Source organism: Scleropages formosus, chromosome 11 (genome assembly GCF_900964775.1).
Source record: "Scleropages formosus chromosome 11, fSclFor1.1, whole genome shotgun sequence".
Classification (NCBI taxonomy): Eukaryota; Metazoa; Chordata; class Actinopteri; order Osteoglossiformes; family Osteoglossidae; genus Scleropages; species Scleropages formosus.
This window is the reverse complement of record NC_041816.1, coordinates 11,823,527-11,845,062: the sequence shown is the minus strand read 5'-3', so window position 1 is coordinate 11,845,062 and position 21,536 is coordinate 11,823,527. Positions and strand designations below refer to the sequence as shown.

At 43.8% G+C, this 21,536-nt stretch overlaps 1 protein-coding gene across 1 annotated transcript in view; it reads right to left on the bottom strand.

Moving 5' to 3' along the window:
- The window catches only part of adamtsl3 (ADAMTS-like 3), an 81,276-nt gene that overhangs the window by 6,461 nt on the left and 53,279 nt on the right, over positions 1-21,536 (bottom strand). The window contains exons 10-26 of the mRNA XM_018763271.2: positions 21,341-21,498; positions 20,464-20,575; positions 20,244-20,382; positions 20,008-20,058; positions 18,367-18,571; positions 17,990-18,137; positions 17,624-17,708; positions 14,592-14,875; positions 14,146-14,275; positions 11,427-11,637; positions 11,166-11,345; positions 10,832-10,985; positions 8,496-9,579; positions 4,290-4,417; positions 4,006-4,134; positions 1,912-2,097; positions 1,059-1,175 (exon numbers count right to left, since the gene is read on the bottom strand). Of these exons, the coding sequence (XP_018618787.2) occupies positions 1,059-1,175; positions 1,912-2,097; positions 4,006-4,134; positions 4,290-4,417; positions 8,496-9,579; positions 10,832-10,985; positions 11,166-11,345; positions 11,427-11,637; positions 14,146-14,275; positions 14,592-14,875; positions 17,624-17,708; positions 17,990-18,137; positions 18,367-18,571; positions 20,008-20,058; positions 20,244-20,382; positions 20,464-20,575; positions 21,341-21,498 (3,501 nt within the window). The remainder of the gene's footprint in view (positions 1-1,058; positions 1,176-1,911; positions 2,098-4,005; positions 4,135-4,289; positions 4,418-8,495; positions 9,580-10,831; positions 10,986-11,165; positions 11,346-11,426; positions 11,638-14,145; positions 14,276-14,591; positions 14,876-17,623; positions 17,709-17,989; positions 18,138-18,366; positions 18,572-20,007; positions 20,059-20,243; positions 20,383-20,463; positions 20,576-21,340; positions 21,499-21,536) is intronic.

Below are 21,536 nucleotides of genomic sequence, written 5' to 3'. Positions count from 1 at the left end.
ACCCACACACCATCTGAAAGACCTTGTCCCATATGGGGGTCGCGGGGAGCCGGAGCCTAACCCGGCAACACAGTGTGCAAGGCTGGAGGGGGAGGGGACACACCCAGGACGGGACGCCAGTCCATCACAAGGCACCCCAAGCGGGACTCGAACCCCAGACCCACCGGAGAGCAGGACCTGGTCCGACCCACTGCACCCCCCTCTACGTTACTAGCATGAGTTAAAATATAAACCCAGTTTCAGTATTCCCGTTATTTTATGATTCCTGCTGAATCAACGAAATGAAACGCAAAACTGAAACAGAACCTGCAAGAACACAAAACCAAACTAAGATGTGTAAGAATATCTTTGAAATGATAAAAAACATTACTGTCAACATGCTAGCCCTCCAAAATGGAAGTTATTTTCAGCTGTTTAAATGATTCAAGCTTTTGCTAACAATAAATTCCTTTCACGCCATATTTCAAATTAAGGCCAGGCCTGCTGTGTGGTCTTACGCAAAAAAACGGTCCTCTTGAACAGTTCAGTTTTTTATGTCGGATACCGAGTGAGCAGCACCAATAAGTAGGAGAATATGTCCAGGTTTTTAAAAAGAAAGAGTTCATCAGCTGTCTTGACCCTCAAAGCTACAACGAGTGGGTGCAGTAAAAATGTTTTATCATCTCCACATAATTAATTGGTCAGGAAGAGCAATGACTCAGTGTTGAAACAGAGTTATAAGGCCTTTTTTTGCTTTCAGACTGTTGATTATAATGAGAGCCAGAAATAATCAGGTACAACTGGCAAAGAAAAAAAGTTCTCCACAGCAGAACACGAGAACACAGCCTCTTCATGTAAGTTCGCAGTTCTATACACATTATGTAAATGAAATATTCCTTTTCCCCCAGATATACAAGTAAATGAAGATAAAAGTTATATAATTTTGTTTAAGTCAAGCTAACACATTGTATGGAAACACTCGGATGTGTGCTGTAAACAACCCAAAGTACTATGAGCACTGGATGTAAGCTTGTAAAAGTGCATTTCCCTGGTGGAGAGAGCAGAGTGAAAGATCCTACCGATACGCAGGAGCTCCCCGGGTCTCACGGTGACACTGTTGCCCACTGGAGATGCCATCAGCACCGTCTTCCTACCCACATCCCTGTGCATGAAGCTCCTCTGAGCGAACCTTGGATCTGGTCATGAAAACAACTGTGGTTATATTTCCTCTCCCTTTCATTTTACATTTATACCCAAAACCCTAGAAACAGACCTACTCATTACCTTCAGTGTATTATTACTGAATTCTAAGGCCAAAGACGTTTTGGCTGTTTGTCACATTTTTATAAAATGTGACTTTGTAGTAGGCAATATTTCATAATATGAAATGTAACTGCCATAATACTGTATGCTTGTACTTGTCAAAGTACCTTATGTCTCTGGGGTGTATGGGGCAAGACTATTATGGATACTAACAGCTTTCTATCAAACTCATTTGAGAGCAGAGCTCTGGAAATAGTTCTGGATATTACACTTACTATCCTCTATTAAGAGGAGCAGGTACTTTTGAAAGGTTTGACAACAGCCTTTTAAGGAGCTGTAACTAACAGAGAGCACTGCGAAAGATCAGCAGTGGAACAACCACGAGAGCATCTTGAGAGGAGTTCAACTCTATAATAATAGTTCATAACCAGCTGTGATCCAAAATATGGATCGAGTGATGCTACCACCCAGCTGGATGTGGAAGAAGCTAGTTTCACTCTGGGTTTTAGCAATATACCACCTCTCATCCTGACACATTTGACCATCATAGGAGTGAATTTCAAAGAAAAAAGAATGTCAAGATAACTTATTAGCAGTAAGGTCAGACTTGATCCAGAGAATGTTGAATGCCATGTATTAAAAAAACCCAGTGAGCACCGTGCAACCCACCAGACACAAGGAGAAGGCTGGATGCCACAGATGTTCCCAATGGATTGGAGGCCAGGCAGGAGTACGTCCCATTACCCTCCACAGAAACGTTGCGGAGAAATAAGGAGCCGTTGAACAACATGACTGTGTTCCCATCCAGTCCATTTTCCCTTTTATGCCAATTCACTGTGGGTTGGGGGACACCTGCTACAGACAGAGACATAAACACATCTGACTGCCTTAACATCTCACTCACACACACACACATTTGCTGAAGCCGCTTGTCCCAAGCGGGATCACGGCAAGCTGGAGCCTAATCCAGCAACACAGGGTGTAAGGCCGGAGGGAAGAGGGGACACACCCAGGACAGGACGCCAGTCCATCACAAGGCACCCCAAGCGGGACTCAAACCCCAGACCCACCAGAGAGCAGGACCCGGTCCAACCCACTCCGCCACTGCACCCCCCGCAGTTTGATCAGACATCTCAAATTCAGGTCCAAAACGTGAAAAGCTAGACATCAGTTTATAAATCTTTTTGTGCTGCATATTCATGGAAAACATATTTTGTTCCATTTTAGTCCTGGAGGGCAATACTGAGGAGCGCTGTTGAAGGTACGGCAGACAGCTATGAGCTCCTCTCCGTATCCATCGGTGCAGGATGATTCAGCATTGGCCATTACCCACCGGACCTGTTCTGATTTCCCCAGACCCCAAACCTAGAAACCTTTCAGCTTCCCAGCATCACAAATCAGAAGGAATTTATTGTTACTCACGCTGGTCAGCATGGTTATGTTAAAAAAGAAATGAGAAAGAAAGGGCTCATCTCTCTTCAGTGTGCTTAAGCTGTTGTGCCTCAGGGGGGTAGAGGTGTGGCATTACACACACACACACACACACATTTTCTGAACCGCTTGTCCCATACGGCATCGCGGGGAACCGGAGCCTAACCCAGCAACTCAGGGCATAAGGCCGGAGGGGGAGGGGACACACCCAGGACGGGACACCAGTCCATCGCAAGGCACCCCAAGCGGGACTCAAACCCCAGACCCACTGGAGAGCAGGACCCGGTCCAACCCACCGCGCCACCACCGCTGCTCCACCGCTGCGCCACCGCGCCACCAACGCCGCGCCACCCGGGCACGGCCGGCATCTGACAGTGCCACGCATCGGCAACCGTATGAGGAAAGACAGCGAGAAAACAAAAAGTTTGAGGAAACGTGTCCATCAGAAGCCCTGCCGGCTGACTTACAGTATGTCAGACGTAGAACCTGGGGCAGAGCACCAGCCTCTCTCATCCCATCCAACTGGGAAACAAACACACAGAGCTAAAACTGCCCAGTACAGTAGTACTGTGCTGGACCAGTCAAACTACACTGCCAAGGAGAATTTATTGCATCAGTTCACTTGCTCCTGTTAAAAACGGCACAAAACTAAGTTATTTATACCATTTAAAGTCTCCCATCCTGTTTTTCTCTTAAACACTCCATTATATCACTGACTGATTTAGCGCTGAAAGGGCCTCCCTAAAATGCGATTCTTGCAAAATGGTTCCAGCCGAGACTTTAGAACAGCAGTGTTGGCCAACAGGTGCTTTTCACACATCCCTGATGATGAGGGTGATGAATAGATGTCTGGCAGCGATGGGTTGAACGAACTGGGGCCGCATCCACTGTCCGCAGTGCGTTTTTTCTTAAGTTAGCGGTGGTCTGAGTCAACGTGATGCGCATATCAGGGAGAGTCCTTATAAATGCCATCGGCTAAGGAAACGAGAAGTGCAATGACCATGTGCCTTCCAAGGTTTGTTTGATCATATTTTCCTCGTTTCCTTTCAATCATACACTCCATACATACCCCCTCCCCATAGATGATAACATCTGCAAATGATTAGGGAGAAACAATTTTAGAGTAAAACGAAGAAAACGATTTGTGATGACACATTTTCGTGTAATTCTGGTATTTTCTGTGATTTTCATATTTTATCTTTGTATGTGAAAAGGACGTAATCGCAGTTGATCCGTGCTCAGCCATTCCCAGATTTTACAGCTAAAACACGGTAAAATACAGATTTTCAAGAAGCCTTGTTTCATGACTGCATCAAGTTCACGCTCGCAGACCTGTCACAGGACACTCAAGGGTGACATCAGCTCCATGAGAGACCGTGACCTTGTCCCCGACCACAGCCTTCACGGTGCGGCTCTCCAGGTCCGACACTTCCCTCTTAGACACTGCGATTTCTGGGGGCTCTGTTGCAAACAAACACAAAGATCAGCGTGTCTTTCCTGCTCCAGGAGGGCAATCGGCTCCAGCCCATCTCACACTGTAGCGGTAAACAGTTTGGCCCCATACACACTATGTCTTGTGGAGGGAGAGCAGGGGCAGTGGTGTGCAGGGGTCTCACCAGCAAGCAGCAGCTGGGAGGTCTCCGAGTCAGAGCCCAACTCGTTCGTGGCCGTACACCCGTACACTCCCACATCTCCCAGGCTGGGTTCAGAGACACGCAGTCCTCCAGCGCTGTCCCAAGATATCCTGAGAAACATAGTAGACTTGTCTCATCACTGAGACAACTTTTCAAGTGGTGTGGAATTACATCTAGTCATTCTCATGGACACGCACACAGTACATTAAATAACTGGCTACAAATTCCCTTACGTGAGTCATACTGGGGTTAAAACAACAATATATATGGAGCATTACAGCCTGGAATCAAAAAACTACCGCATACATGAATCCTTTCCTTGCTCAGTGAGATCCATTTAGATCCTGTAATTTAGACTGTATGTAAACCCAGACATTAATTTTTTAAAATATTATTAACAAATCAACAATTAAAAGCTCTCATTTCCTGAACGTCTGCCACGCTTTAATTAGACTAAACTGTGCTTTGCTCCTGCAGAGAAAACTCCCATCCAAATCTGAGACCCATGTAATAACTTAATGACTGTAAGCCTCTTTCAATAAGGTGTTTATGTGTGCAATTACGGTATATTTATTATGGTCAAGCTATTGAATGTACCACAGGCCATCCCCTGAGAGCTGAACCTCAAACGTGGAGCCATTTGTGGGCCTTTGGACTGAAGAAACTCTAATAAAGCACCTTAGAGGTTTCTCAGCTTCGTAGAAACGGCCCAAACGAGAGACTGTTTGAGTTAGTGGGCCCGACGGACTGGACTCAGATGCAGTTTTGAAGCACAGCTGACCATTCATCTGTGATTGGACTGATAATAAAAGCCTCCTCGCGTTTCCAAATTATAAGTTGTTTCACCAGCCCTGTAAATCTGCCCTGGCTGCACAGAGGTGGAACACAGAGAGCATTCCCAAATAGCATAGTAACGCATAACAAAACCTTCCTTTTTTATTTCGCTCTACCGTCACTCACCCAACCAGGACAAGACATCTGCAGCATTTCTCTCGTGGCAGTGAAAAAAAGAGAACATTTTTGGTTGCGGTACAAAACTTCTTTAGTATTTATTTTCTGTTCTCAACCTGGCTCAGACTGGGCCTGACGATTCAAGTTCACAGAGCACCATAAGATCAGCTCCTCGTCAATCTTTCACGAGGCTGCAGGTTCTCGAAAACGGGACGTGGGTGTGGGAGATGGCCTGAGCTCTCCAGCCCGTGCAGTGCTTTACGGCCCTCTGAGGTGCAATGAGCTCTCAGCAGGCTCTCAGACGGCCCGACGGACACAGAGCATGTGGAAATATGTGAAGTGAAAGCCCAGGAAGAGCAGCCAGCTCCACCCACAGCTCATCAAAGGCTTCCGTTTGGAGCTGGTCTCGGCAGCAAACAGGACCTGTCAGACCCTTAGACTGCCAAAGAAAGGAATCAACTTTTACAATACCTAAAACATGACATGGAGGAGTAATGTCATTCTAATATATGGAGATATAAGACGTTCCCTGACTTTTAAAAGAAATGTCTATTTCTCATGGAATATTATACAATACATGATGACTATTGTAGTTCATGATGACTGTTACACTGATCAAAACTGTATTAAAATCTACTAAAATGTAAAATTACTCGCAAATTTTTCAAATTTTAGGTATAAATTCTTATAATTTGCTTTGTACTTTTTCCCTTGAAATGTCAAGTTCAATTGTTTGACCTCCAACAGATGAGTACAGACTAGAAGTTACTCAAGGACACCACAATGTGCAATCAGAGCCAAGAAAGAATCATGTTCCTATCTGCAGCGGTAAAGTGGAAGAGCTCCTGACAAGGAATTCTGAGGATCTTTTCCAAGTTGCATGCTCAAAGTTAACATGGAGCAGTTAATACGGAAAGCATCGGTTAGCAAGAATGGCTGGAAATAAATGAATAGAGAAAACAATGGAAAACCCGATGTAAAAAGGGCTTCACATGTATCCTACAGAGGTTCCCCTCAATCATGAAGTTAATTTCTTTTAAGTTCAGGGTCTCTTACTTGAGTAAAACCTTAAGTATTGCACGCTTATCATTTTAATTCACTGGATATCGACTCTGTTCCAGTAATAAGGCTGCAAGGTTTTTATAGAGAGCACTTTTACATATTAAGTAATTCATTCATTAGAAATTCTCAGCTCCAGTGTTGGCACATATGTCCACAACAGAAGGAAGAACATCGGGAAATCTGCATGAAAGTCATAGCAAAAACATCACTTCACAGTTCAAAAATTCACTGGCTTCCCTAAAATCCTGAAGGTACATCATGGGAACAATTTCTGCAGAAAACTGTTTATTGAAAATGTCATAAGATTATCAGAGAGTATCTACAGCACAAACTGTATTGTTATTCAGAAGCTCCCAACATGTTCTAGACTCATATCTTGGTAACATGTAGCAACATATAGGTTTAGCTTGAAGCAGTGTTTTCAATGCGCCATAACTCCTAATTCAGTTATTGTAAGTGCTTACAGCAGGCAGGTGAAACAGAATTGAGGTAACCAGCAAAGCAAAAAAAATATCAATCTGTGATAGCTCAGATTGCATTCAGGAAGCCTCCCACCCGCCAGCAAAGAAGGAAGAACATTAACATTAACACTCACATTTCACTGTTACAGAATCTATAGTTTGATTGCTCGAGAAATTCTCTCAGACAGGATTGTTTATTTTCTTTCTTACTGAAGGGATTAACAGACATTGGGGCCGTTTTGGAACCTACTTTGAAATCCGAAGGAGGTTAGACAAATGTAAAAGAAGATTCGAGATCATGAGAGACGCAGAAATGTGACTGGCACAAACAGCATGGAATCGACTGGAACCGAGGGAGTATTCCAGCTCTCCAAATCCACAACCCATCCATGTTGTACCTTCATTTTAACAGCAGCTAGAGGAGCTGTGTTTTGCTTGGCCATGTCGGAAACCAACTCTCTGAAGGAGGCCTTTTAATCATAGTTTAAAAATTAAGGACACGTGAGGATATGGAGACAAAACCGGACAGAAAGCGCAAGAGCCCTTTGACCAGCAGCCTTCATGACATGGTAATCCATGTGCAAACAGCCCCTGCACTGTCATGATGCCAGGGCTCTCAAAGAAGAACAATGCAAACTTTAAAAGCAATGTTTCATCTCACTGCTATGGAACATTCTAGCCAGAGAATCTGGAACCTGCAGTTCGCTTACCCCTCATGTTTGACTGCTTTTGTTCTAATATTTTTACCATTTCTAACTCTTTCCACATATGCCAAAAAGTTGTTGCCTTGTTATACTTCATATGAATTACTTGGAGGCAGACAGAAGCATTGATGGGACTGAATGGGGGAATATATGAGCTCGGAGAGGGGGGACAGTGTAGATGGAGTTCGTCCCTGATTTCTTGATGTCTTGCCTGTACTTGGCCTTTGATACTGCTGCTGGCAACAAGAGTCTTTATTTGTGTAATCTTGATTTCTTTCATTCTGGAAGAACATCTCCAGTAAGTTCGAAAGATAATGCCTAGTGACTGCGTGGGTGGATTCAATTATGGATAGTTTAACAAAAGTACATTTACAATGATCTCAGCAGAGTTCCTCAAGGGCAGCAATCTACAATGGTGATTCAATATCACAACCCTTTTGCAAAGTTCACCAGGAGGCTGTGAGTGGCATGAGAGAATCCAAAGGAATATTACTGTATTACCACACTGTGGCCAAAGTTAATAAACTATATCATCTACAACACTAACTGAAAACCGTTCAGCACTTTCACACTATCATTGCATGAACGTGTACAGAAGATGATGATTAAATACCTGAAAATCCATTTTCATTTTATATACCTATATATAATAATATATCAGTTATAATGTCAACAGCTCAAACATAATTATGGCTTCCTGAGAAAGGCTTTCTTTCCATGTTTGGAAAGTGGTCTTTTTGCTGTAGACTCTGTTTTGCCTTTTCCACTGTTTGAGTATTTCACGTTCCTAGCCTTGAGAATTAAACATATTAAACTATTTCAATGCACAAATCAGCAGTTTTCAAGAAGTAGACCTAAACAGGACTGCAAGTAAAGGTCAAAACTGAGCATAAAAGCATTGCCGTTGTGGACTTTACATCTTTTAAAGGTGTTTGAACTAACAAAACTGTTACTTCCAATATGAGTCACAGATGTGACATATTAAAAAACTTTCTGCATGATTTCTGTACCTTTCTGTATGTTGTAAGGGGACACCATCCTTGGTCCAAGTGACCTTTGGTTTTGGCACACCCCAGGCGGCACACAGCAGGAACACACTGTGTGTTGTGTTAGTCAAAAAGGCTGATCTCCCGATGCTTATGTTGATGCTTTTCTGGAAGGTCATCAGGGGGTTCTGCTTCTGTCGAATGATGATGGGCTTCCCCTGTCTTTCTTTGCCATTGTCATGAGCCTGTTCTGATGAGCTGTGGTTCTTGTCTGTGAGCTTTGCTTTTAGGGCGCTGTTCTCAAATGGCCCAGCCCATTTCTCTGTAGCAGCCTGGGGCCCGGATGCTTCTGACATCAGCTTGCGGATGAGCTGGGAGGCCAGGCTTTCGGCCACATCCGCGTTTTCTGTTAGCTGACTGATGTTTCTCACCAGCTCCTCAAACTGCTTTGGCTCCAAGCTGTAGGCGCCCTGAAACACTGTGGCCTCCAGGTGTTTGTCTGGTACTTGCAGGGGGTGGCTGGGCTCCGTGGAGTTTGTCAAGTAACTGCCAAGAACTTTCAGAAAGGGCCGATCTTGGGCCTGGCTGTCATCCAAATAAAACTTATTCTTTCTGCTCCAGCTCTGCCACATCTTACTCATCCGGTTCCACTTCTCGTCCAGATGGCTGGCTTCACTGGGCTCCAGTTTGGCTAAGCTACTGTGACGCTCCAGAATTTGGCTCCTCCCATCGGAGGGTTTGAGTAGCCTGTCGTCATTGCCAATCAGCTTAAGGATAAAGGTCTCTGTGGCCTGGCCTGCCACACAGCGATAGACCCCAATGTCGCTAGCTTCCAGGCTGTGGATTTTCAGGGAGCCTGATTTGGTGATCCCCAGCCGTCTGGACCTGACAAGAGGCCGGCCGTCCTTCTCCCACCCGATGTGAAGCTTTTGGAACTTGCGAACTGGGCACTTGATGACGACAGAGGTCTTGGGCAGTAGGTAGGCTTGTCCTCCAACGGTGAAGTGAATGCGCTTCTCCTGTCGGGTCTGGATGTAGATGCGGTGCAGGCCCAGAATCTCTGGACCACGTTCCTGATGTACATCAGGCCTCTTCTCCATTTGCTTCCCTGTGGACACAAACAAACTTCAGGTGCCTGATTAAGAAACAGAGACAAAAAAAGAAAATCTACTGAGTTTATTATTATGCATGTTTAGTTATGATAGAAAAAAAGATTCCGATTACTTCCACTGAGCTAAGTGTGCATCTGTCGTTTCAGTTTTTGGACAAATAACCTAGAGAACTCAATGTATTTGATTTTTAATAAAACGCCATAGTAAAGTGCAAAATAAAAAAAAAAAATTGATTTTTCGCACCGTAGGAAATGATTCGATATTCGTTTCTTAATGCAGAACTAATAACAGTATTTAATTCACCCAGGAAAAAACTGAATGTTCAGAGATGTTTGATTTTCGAACAAGCATCACACCCTCGGCACATACCTTGGCCCTGGACCCAAGGGCACAGTTCATACGAAGGCTACTGGATGATTCAGCATTCCACCTCTGATTAAAATCAGATAAGGCCGCGTCATGTGACACTGTTTCACTGAAGGCCAAGGACATTTTTAGGAACGCAAAAAATCAGTTTCAAGTCCATTTATACGGTTCAGACGCTTGGCTGATGTTGCTGGATTCCAGGCTCAGTACAAGGAGAATTATATTGAGAAGTGACATGCAATGTCACTAAATAAAGAAATAATTATGAATAGTACGAAAACCTTGGAAGTCCAGAACTTGATTACCCATGAGGCGGTAAACATAATACTAAGAAGCCTCTATCTATATCACGAAAATTAAAACTCGGCCTATCCAAATATCAAGCACACTTGTCCTAATGTTAAACATTCAAATTTGAAATAAATAATCGGAAATTGACCTTTATCATGCAAAGCACACAACCACTCCAGAGCTAACAAATGACTGTATTGTTACATAAAGCAGCCAAAAACTGTCATACTTGTAGAACACAGCCAGACCATCTGAGGATCCGCAGGTGAAAGAAAGTTCACTTGTTGATTGTGAACATTCATGGCTTAAATGCAATGAAAGTATTGCACAAGGGAACACTTCTCTTAAATTCACCACAGCACATGTTTCATGGTTAGCATGAGCATAAGGTGCACACGTAAATATTGCCAGTAAATTAACAAGTGCAGTCAGAGGGACAGTAAAAATCTATGATTAACTGTTGAGAAACGTCAAGATGGCTTCTGAGAAAGGGAGCTGCCCCGTGCCGTGCCGACCGATGAGTAGCGCTATAGCTGGTGCTCCAACCCCAGAGAGACACAAGAGCTCCCGGTGCCCGCATGCGGTGCTTACGGTTGCAGGCGCTCATACGGCAGGTCCTAAAGAGGGGCGGGGCGTGGGGGCTGACGCAAGCTGCATGACCTGAGGTGACCTGCTGGCCCGTGGCAGTCCGCCTCCGACACACCGACTCCCTCATCTGGATCCCTGTCCCACAGGTCACGGAACACTGGGGGGACATGAAGCAGAGCACTGGCTACAGATGGCATTTGCTCTCGGTTCTTGTTTGGTGACTTTTCTACTCAAACTTAACAAGACATGGGGGGCTTACGCAAAGTCATAAATGGCTAATTCATAAATGGCATAGTGCCTAATTCTGCTAATGTGTTTGTGAATAAAGGTTCCTTACCTTGGACCACTCTCCTCCTGCAATCAAAGTAGGACAGTCTGCCCTGGCACAGGGCTTCTGGGCCATCGGCTTGGCCCCCAAGCAGGCATCATCTGTCAGTTTCCTCTTGCCTCCCATAGAAAGCAACTGGATGCAATGGACCTTGCGTGACTGAACACCCTCCCCGCACGTGTGAGAGCACTGCGGAGGAAACGGAAGGATGTATTGCGGAAGGACCGGAACCTCATTAGAAGCATACGTGGACCCGTACCATAGCCTCACCTCCAGCCAGTCTTCTGCTTGCCAGCTTGGAGGACAGTCAACCTGGTTGCATGCTTGCAGCACAGAAGGCCTGAAGTCCTTGCACTCCCCATCTGGGACCGTGGCTTCATCACCCTGCGCCTGCAACATCAGCTGCCTGCAGAGCACCTTCCTCGACTGAATCCCCATACCACACGTGGCTGAGCACTGGCTCCACGGGCCCACTTCCCACCTGGGCAGCAAACAGACAAAGAGGCAAATCAAGAGGCCAGAGAGAAGAACAATCCTGCTGGGTATTTCCTGGCAAAGAAGGTCAGGGGAAAAATGGGAAGGGGAACCTGCGTATTCTGAACTGCAAAGCTGTCTGAAGCTTGGATTCTACAGCCTCTTCCGGAACTGGGAGATTAACCCTTCTAAACGTATCTCATTTATGGTGGAGAATGGACCAGATACTTGAAATATTCATAAATAATGTAGCTTAAGATGGAGTTTGCTAAGTTTTCTCCAGGGCCTGACAGAGTTTCCTGGCGTCTTCTGCAACATGGGCAAACAGCGGAATGGAGCAATACCAGGCTGAAAACTGCTTTTCGTACTCTTTCTCGCAAAGTTACAAAACCCCGATCGGAAAAAGTAAGAATATGTGAGAACATCTGGTATCTATTTCTGGGAAACAGAACAACATACTTTAAGTCTAATCCTTTTTTGAACACAGATTGTGTTATGATCCTATTTTTCGCTCTGCAAAACAGCCATGTCAGTTAAAAGAAATATGTGTTACCATTATGAAAAGGTAAATAAAAAGATCTGTTCTCTGCTAGACATTTGCTCTTGTTTAATACACTGTGAATGGCTTTGGTAAACAAATGGTCAGCAGATTCTGACCATTCCCTCAGGAATTCAGGTCCATTGTCAAAAAATACAGCTGCTGAAAGAACTTATTTTCATCACTATGTACCCGACAGTGATTCTAAATAATTGCCTACATCCGTGTTTTCCAGCCCTGGTCCAGTTCTTTTTACAACCATTAACAATATCAGAACTGAGAGGAAAAATTACTCATTCAATTAGCGAAAATCAAAGACCGAAAAACACCTATTATTATAATTGACCTCTTATTAATGATATGATTAATATTATTACTAATTAAATAGAACTTGGAGGACTTTGGAATAGAGTATGGCTTCAAGTGGACTTGCAGTGTTTTTCATGCCACCAGATTGCCAGTTTAACACTTAGGATGAATACATCAGAATACACAGTCTCACAGGCACCCGAATCCTAGACGGGATCTCGGACACATGCTTACTTTCCATGCTCCATTTTTTTCCATTACTGCACTCGATTTACTCCATTACTCCATTTATATATTGATATTTTACATTTAAAGTAAACGTTATTTCACAAAGATTGTGTTTTTCCATGCAAAGACGCAGCTTTCTTCTGGACAATGTTAGCTAACCAAGGAAAAGGCATAGTGTCCCTGTACAGCGTAGTGGCCGAGGAAGCTGTATTTTTAGACCGTGTGCTACGCTCCATTTGAAGAACCCAACAGAGCAGGATGCCAGATCATGCTGACATTAGGATAGGTGCACAGGATACACTCATGACAAAAATTAACTCTTCATCCTTGTGTCACCCATAGGATCTTCCAACTGCCCACCACAAATTTTCCCAGATGCTAAATGTTAATGGACTCCCTATGGACTCTTACACAAGGGATCCATAGCTCAGTGTTCCATAGCGTTGGTCCTTACATAATGAATGGGAAGACATAAGCAGGCAAGCAACCTTTTCGTGCCCTTTGCTGAGATCATGAGGAGTGCAGCAGTGCACTTTCATGGAAGATTAACCTTTATGGCCACTTACTCGACTGGTGGGCTGTCACTCGTGGGAATAGTGCTCTATGGCACTTTCTCTATGTGAGAGACAGCCAAATTCCTCAACACGGAATGACACGCAAGCTCAAAAAAGCCTGTCTGGATAACAAGTATGAAAAGACAACAATGATGTTAAGCCTAAACTGATAGGAAAGCCAGAGATGGTACATACAGTATGTATCATCCTTAAATATTAATTACTTTTATGGAACTATCCGAACTGGGTAGGTCTGAAAACTGTAAAGTGGATCAACTTTACGTTCAAAAGGGCACACGTCAGCACCAAAAAATGTGCACCGAGCTGAGAACATGCCGTTTCATAATTATGACTACGCTCAATGTACGCAGGGGGGGAGAAGCCTGTAATATCTGAACCACCTGTTTCTGTATATGTTCCACCTTACACTCACTAATACTACACACTGTTTTGGCAGCTAAGGGCTTCAAGTGGCTGATCTTAACCGAGTTATTCGCTTTGCATTCTATTCTTCAAATGACCTTAAATGCAGCCATGACACTAACAATGAATAGCTTTCCCCTTCATAGAAACAGGCTGCAAACAATAGCGTAGACTCATAGAGCCATATTCACGGAAAAAAAAAAACACGGGTCTGGAGAAAATAAGGTGGAGCACTGTTCTGGGAATACAGAAAACATGTTGCTCTGGTTTCACCTTTCCCTGCACACAAATATATGACATTAGCAATGTGCTCAAGAACTTGCCAGTGTTTTGTTACTACACCAGAAAACAACTGTAACATCTGCAGCTAAAGGCTGTGTCTTGCATTAATTAGGAGCAGCAGGGCCTCTAAGGGGAGAAAGTCCTCAGCCAGCGGTCAAGCTCGGCCTCGCTCCACTGTTACCTGGGAGGACAGGGATCGGGGTTGCACGTTCGTGTCATCACTGGCGGCCGGCTGGAGCCGTCGCAGAAGGAGTCTTGCGCCACCTCACCGCGCTCTCTGTTCACACACGTCGCAATGGACTCCTGTGTTCCTGTGGAAGGAGGAACTCTGAGGACAGGTGCTTTCCTTTGGGGGCCCCAAAGAGCTGGAGCAGAGCTAACGGTGTCGACAGGATCTGGTTCTCAACATCCCTCACATTGGATTCGTGCTGCAAAAGGAAATATGCACTGCAAGCTGGAGAGTTCAGAAGTGTTTTCTGGACAAATAAACAGCACGAACACAGACTACAAGTCTATTGCCTTACAAAATTTTTTCCTAGTTCATGTAGCTGTTTTTGATGTCTCTTAACAGTTGTTCCTAATGGTTGACTCATGCAGTCACCCCACGTTAAGGACGGTGCACTTTACCTGCGGCGCAGGATGACGAGCAGGGGGTGAATCCTCTGTGCTCCCAATGGTGGCGAACCGCTCCCTGGTGAGGAGAACGTGGGAACTGCTGGAGGGCCGAGTCCCAGATGCAGGGCCCCAGGTCACAAGCCCTCTCGATGGGTGGTTTATCCCCACTGCACTCCTCATCGGGCAGGTCCACCTCAGCTTCACTGAAGGTCAGTAAGACTCTACAGGTTACCTGACGCCGCTGGTGGCCGGGCCCACAGGTGGCACTGCAGGGCTGCCATGGACCGGGGATGAACCTGCACAGGACAGCAAGCAAGTCTTGGGGGAAAAAACTTCCTTGACACCATGCTGTCGAACATGAGCTGCACTAGGGATTCTTCAAATTGGAGAGTTTCCTCATCCTAATGTAATCACTGTCCAGCAGAATGATAAATGTTTCCATGGTAATACATAGTGCGGAAAATATTCCTGAATAAAGGCTGAACAAATCAACACATGGCTCCATTTATTTATTGAATGTTTTCTCGTCCACTATTTCTTGTTAACAACGTCTAAGGACAAGGCAAACATTTAGCCACAGTTAAGGGCTGGAAACCCTTAAAAAGTTTGGATTACCTTTTCTATGTAAATATGATGGTATGAAACTGACTAGTGCACACACTACTTGTAAAACAGAAATATGGCTGCATGATTTTTTTTTTATTAATTTAAGGATGAATTAGAATCTGTCAGGCCTAAGAAGACTGAAGAGACCAGCCAGCTACCGCTAGTTTCCTCCGGTAAATATTTACACGTATTTGAAATGGCCAAAATTTATTAAAACCTTTTACTACAAGCATATAGTTAACAAACACTAATTAAATACCGTACACATTTATATGTGTACCAAATCAAAACCAGTCATATTCTTTGAAAAATTTTTAAATTAAGTAGACAGTTTTATGGACAAACACTGTATTGGTTTGATTTAGGTAGCCTAGTAAAACACTGGAAAGTGTTAACTGTGTCTTTTACAGTCTTAGAAGAGCGCAGCTAATCTTCAGCAGAGGAAAAGAAAGATAGCTATATCAAAATATCAAAACAAAACATGGCTTGTAATAATTATCTTTGCCTTCTGTGGAGAATTAATCTTTGCTTTGTGCCAAACCTCTTCTAAAAATAGAGGGAAAATCTAAGCAAGTGAAATAGCAGGACACTAATCCAACTTTTAATGAATCACAGCATAACAGAGTGTACATTTCATTAAATGTGGAAAATTCACAGCCTCCTAAACATATTATGAAATTTATCCTTCATAAAATTTTTAAAGTATGAAAGTATGCCGAGTTGGCTACAGCATTTTTCATTTATCATTCTAACTAGAAAGATCTTTTCTTCTCCTTTTATCAAAGTCAGGGAAACATTACAGGAACATCATGACCAAGCAAATGGAAGTTTTTAAATATGTCAGACCAAAACAACTTAATGTTAGCACACACATTGTGACCCCGATGTCTGAGCATCCTACATTAATGGATTAAGTTTTATGATGCATGCACTCCCTGAGAATGCCATATTTTGAATAATGTCAGCAAAGTATTAAAATGCGCTATTAGATCCCAGATCCACAATGCCTCAGATGAAAGAAATCAGTTCTGCATGTTCTAAGAATCCATGGCACTAGTCTTGTCTCCTGCTACACTCAACCTGGTTGTCTTTACTTGGTTCAGGAGTGAAGGGTGTCAGTGTTCAGTGGGAGAGTTCAGCCCAGATTCTGGCGATCGCATTTTGACCCATTAGACAAATCCAGGCGCCAACCAGCGCTTTAATCACACCATTATCTCAGCAGGGAAGGGAGGAAAGAGAATTGGCCTGGAAGGGAGACGCCAGGATGAGCTAGGGAAGCTGCACACAAGACTAACAAGAAGGCTTGATGCCAACGCTCTAACAATGTGCTATCAGCGCACGGATTAGAGCCGAGCGAAGGGGCAGCACTTATAAAAGCATCACGCCGCACAGCAACAAGTCAGGCTGAAGTCCAAGAACTGATTCTGTGCCAAGGAATCTGCAATTCTGATTATTACAGCAAAGGTAGCTTAACTGCTCCATTTTTGCTAAACTGCATTTATATTTCTTATTATATTAATCATCCATCCAAGGCATAATCATGGTGGCCTTGGGCCTGTTCTAGAAGCTCAGGGTATGTACACCCTGGAAATGACACCAGTCAATAGCAGGGAAGTCATACACACACTTGTACAGACATAACCACACTAAGGGTAATTTAGAGCCACCAGTTCAGCTGGAGCACAATTTTTGGATTGTGGGAGGAAACCAGAGCGTGCAGAGGATTAGCATGCAAACATGGGGAGAATATGTAAACTCTGCATAGAAACTACAACCAACCAAGAAAACAAAAATTATATCAATAAACTCTGACTTTGTGCAATGTTTGTGTTCCTGAATTTACTGTATAAAAAGTACACTCAGTATAGAAGACTCACCTCCGACAAGGGTTACACGTGCAGTGTTCTGGCCTTTCCCTCTGTGAACACTCAAACACGGCCGCCCCACATACTTCTCCATTTATGAGCTTCTAAGAGATGTATTTGGTCAACCACAGAGCATGACATATGCATGGAGTGGGAAACTTTCTGGCTCAGCTGTATTTTGCGGGTTTCTAATGTGGACCTTATTCTCTCCCTTGGCTGCAGTTAGAGAATATATCATTTCAGACCTTACAAAGATAACTGCAATAGTAGAAGAATGTAAGCTTTCAAAAAACCACACAAGCTGCAAGAGGCGGAACCAATATACTGAAACAGGATTTTTGGACTTTCATGCACAATGAATCGGTTTCATTGGGATAACTGAAAGCTGTATTGGCATAGTGAGCCTTCAGGCTATCGTCTCATATGTGTGCGTGTTGTGTGTTGGGGAATAAATCAAGTGATCACATCTGTCTGCCCTTTCACTCATGGTGGAGTAGAAGGGTGTACTTTTTTGTTTTGTGTCAGAAACGGCACAGTGAGTGAGAGGGTGAAGGGGAACGGAGGGGAACTCACATGGGTTCTTCAGAAGAGGCTCGTGGTTCCTCCAGCTCTTGGGCTTGTTTTATCCAAGGCAGCTTTGCTTCCACAGGAAGCTTTTCTGGAAGTGCAGAGCATACAGATGGCAAACATTCAAAAAAGCCATACAGAAACAGAATACTAAGTCAGGTACTGCTGAGCATCAACGGCTGCAAATGTTCAGTCCATGAAGCAATTGAGATGTACTCTCTTTTAAGAAATGTGCTCTGGGGGCAGCTCCTCTGCAATGCAGGCATGTTGCTGAGTCTCACTGAGGTTAAATCTCACCGATCACCTTGTCTTTTGTTTCTGATACTATGAATGAACACGATGGATGATAGAAGCTGTCTGGGGACAGCATACCTTGGGGCTTGTAGCATGCAACAGGAACCAGGCAGTCTTCTTTGATGTGAGGCTTCAGCCCGGCGTTGCATCCCCCAGTGTGCTGCCCTCTGTGATCAATGCACAGAACCACTCTGTAACGCAAGCCACGGCCACAGGTAACTGTGCACTGGAAAATTAACAAGTCATTACAATACCACACTCAAGGCCACGCTCACGGCTATTATGTACAATGTATTTTCAGCACAAACATTTAAGCAAAATGTCACTGAAAAGCATTGTCTTTCACACTGATGAAGACCCAGAGGGTATCGGGAAAAAACAGAGATACTTACATAGGGTCTTCATCAGGTATGAGACAGTGCAAGGGGGCCACTAGCAACAAAAGCCCCCCTCACCTGAGACCATTCCATGGCCACCCAGTGAGGACAGTCAAAAGCATTGCAGCTCTGCTTTAGTGCTGGCCGAGTTGAGTAGGTGCACTTCCAGTCTTCCACCTGGGAGATCTGGCCGTGCATGTTCTCCTCCACGCACAGCACGGTCCTCTCCTGGATACCCCCTCCGCATGACACTGTGCATGCTGTCCAGGGGTTGTGCTCCCAGCTGCACAAAGAAACACACCCAGATAACCATCAGAATGCTTAGACACCTCAAGTGGTCTACAGCAGAAGAAAACTCAGGCATCACACCCAAAGTGAGAGAAACCCACAGCCTGTCTGGCCAGTTTCAGCTAACACCAATTATCTAGCATGAACAAAGGAGCAGGGAATAGAATCCTTTAGCAGGGTAAAATTAAAACTCATCTGAAAGGTCTAAATTATTTCCAAAATCCACCAAAGGATTAATTCACCTGCAGCAGTCATGTCGTCATGCAGGAAACACCAGCAGGTACTTACTGAAGGTATTCAGTTGAAAACCTGTGTCCTGTCTCCCTTATAACTCAAGCAAATTGTATGTGAAGGGAAAATCGGCTATCTGTGTATAACATTAAGCAAAGTATAACATTTCAAGTGCACAAAAAGCATGAGCAAAGTGTCTTTGGCAGGTTTAAGTATGTCTGAGGCAATGTCAAAACCAGTTCCTCAACAGGAAAAGGATTCTAATCATCACCTGTTGGCTACACAACTGGTCGGTGAGGACGTCCAGATTGCATCACACTTTCACAAAATACAGTCAAATAGTACTATAAAAGGTATTATGAAATACCTTTCCATTTATAAGCTATGATGAGTAATTCTTATACAGATTTTACATATAATATTTATTATGTGGAGTATTGCTCTATACATACAGACCATAAAAAAAGGCAGAGGAGGTCAGATTTTCATGTTTTCTGTTCATATTATTGTGTTACTGTCACGGCCTCTGAGGAAAACACCTCAAAGGAGCACAGGGGAAGGTAATCAGTTAATCCCAGACACATAACAAACACCTGTACCTAATGAAATCACTCTCTAAAAGAAGGAGACCTACCCACAGTGATTGCGGAATCTCATCGAGAAACCACGACCACGATTCTTCAGACTACGACTTTTGAAACGAACCCACGACCCTTCGGATCTCAACTCTAGCCCTTCGAACCACGACCATGACTCATCGAACTATGACCTTCACGTCGAACCCACGACCCTTCAGATCTTGACAATCGCATTGGAACTATGACCACACCCCTTTAGACTTCGATCCTTCACCGTTCAGTTTCAAACAGTTGTGCAAAACGTTTCCGCTCTTGCGTAGCAAGCATTAACTCATGGGAAGTATAACAGTTACTACACAAAAAACGGAACATAGAGAAAACGTTAAAAGATTCTGAAGTATAGATATGTAACGGTATGCCAGGATGAGCTGTATATGTTGATTTATGCATTACATTGCAACACTATGACACTAGGACATTTAAAAAAAATGGACCTGAGGTCAATTTAAAACACAAAGGGATACGAGAATGAGCTTCTCCTGTTGGATTCATTGTCTTTATGAGATGTGTAGACAGATTCAGTGTGTCCTAACTGTACTGGGAGTCGGTAGATGCTGCTCACCGAGGGAGGGGTTGGAAGTGGTCGTACGGCATCACCTCCTTGAAGCCATCGCTGGGAGGGTAGAAGACAATTTTAATAAGCATGACGGTCATGCTGACCTACCCATTCATCATCAGAGTATGAAAGTGTAAAGACAGTACAGTTAATTTATTCGGCTTTCCTGATAGTCTCATGCCATGTAATGACACTGCAATAAATAAATAACTGAAGCATAGACACAAAGAGAAAAGACGGGCCTTTCTGGGCACGGGTCCATGTTGCACTCTCTCAGCTTGGGCTTGGGCTTCCTGTTCTCAGGGTATCCACTACACTGGATGTCGGGCAAGGTGCGGTTGTACCGGACATCTGTACACTCAGCTGAGTTGAGCTGGTAACCTGAGGGCCACAGGGAGAGTCACCCAAAAACAGTGACAGCAGCAGGGTTTCTCTACAGGAAGCATTGGCTGCTAGTCCCACCTCCTCCACACGTGACTGAACAGGGGAAGAAGTCCGTCTCTCTCCACTGGTAGCGAATGGGCTGGTAGAACACAAACTGGACAAGGGTGTCTTGGGAAGCCACAAACTTCACCTACAGGGAAAGGAGGTCACAGGTCAGAAGATTCAAAATAGCACAGTTCAGACACGAAGCAGAAGCCTCAAAGAAAAAGAAAAAATTATAAACGACTAACTTGGAAAATTTCAGAATTTAACCTCCCGGATTGTGCATGCAGAATTGAATTAAATATAGTGCCTATGAAAACTGAGTAATAATTTAAACTTGAATTTCAATAAAATACAATGACAGTGAATAAGAGAAAGAATCAGCAATCTAAACTAAACACTGGACTTCTGGATAATATACACTAAATTTACAATGCAGGCACAGTTCCAAATCCTAAATGGCATTGCATCACTTGTTCCACACACAGAAAAGTAAAATCTGAGATAGCACTTGAAATGAAATATCCCAAAGAGTGCTTTAAGGACAGTGATGGCTACAGGAGGTATCACAGCATGCTACTTCAATTCACCAAGAGAGCCCATTGTTTTAAAATTATATAATGCTTTATTACACTAAAGATCAATAAAAGTTGCATTTTGCAAGACTTATAGCCATGTGTATTGAAGATTTAACATATAATGCTGAAAACAATTCCTATATCCCTTACATAAACCTTTTTGGAAATATATGGACTGAAAAAACGGAATCATGAAACACTGCAGAGTAACTTGTTATAAAAGCCACTGAGCGCTTACCATTATAATCTACTAGTAAAGTATCTTTGGCAGCGTCAAGTAAACCACAAAAGACTAGTCTATTAAAGACATTATAATAACTTCTCTTTATTCTTGCCTTGAAGATGAAGTCCACTGTCAGAGGTCCCTGGACACTGAGTGTCTGTCTGTCCAGTGACTTTTGGAAGTCCACAGTGGTGTTCACTATCACATAGGACCCCGGAGAGCTAAATCCGTGCTCCTCTTGATGTCCTTGAAGACTGTGTGACTCGACAACTGGGAAGTAGCACACAAACATGTTGCTTTCTATCACA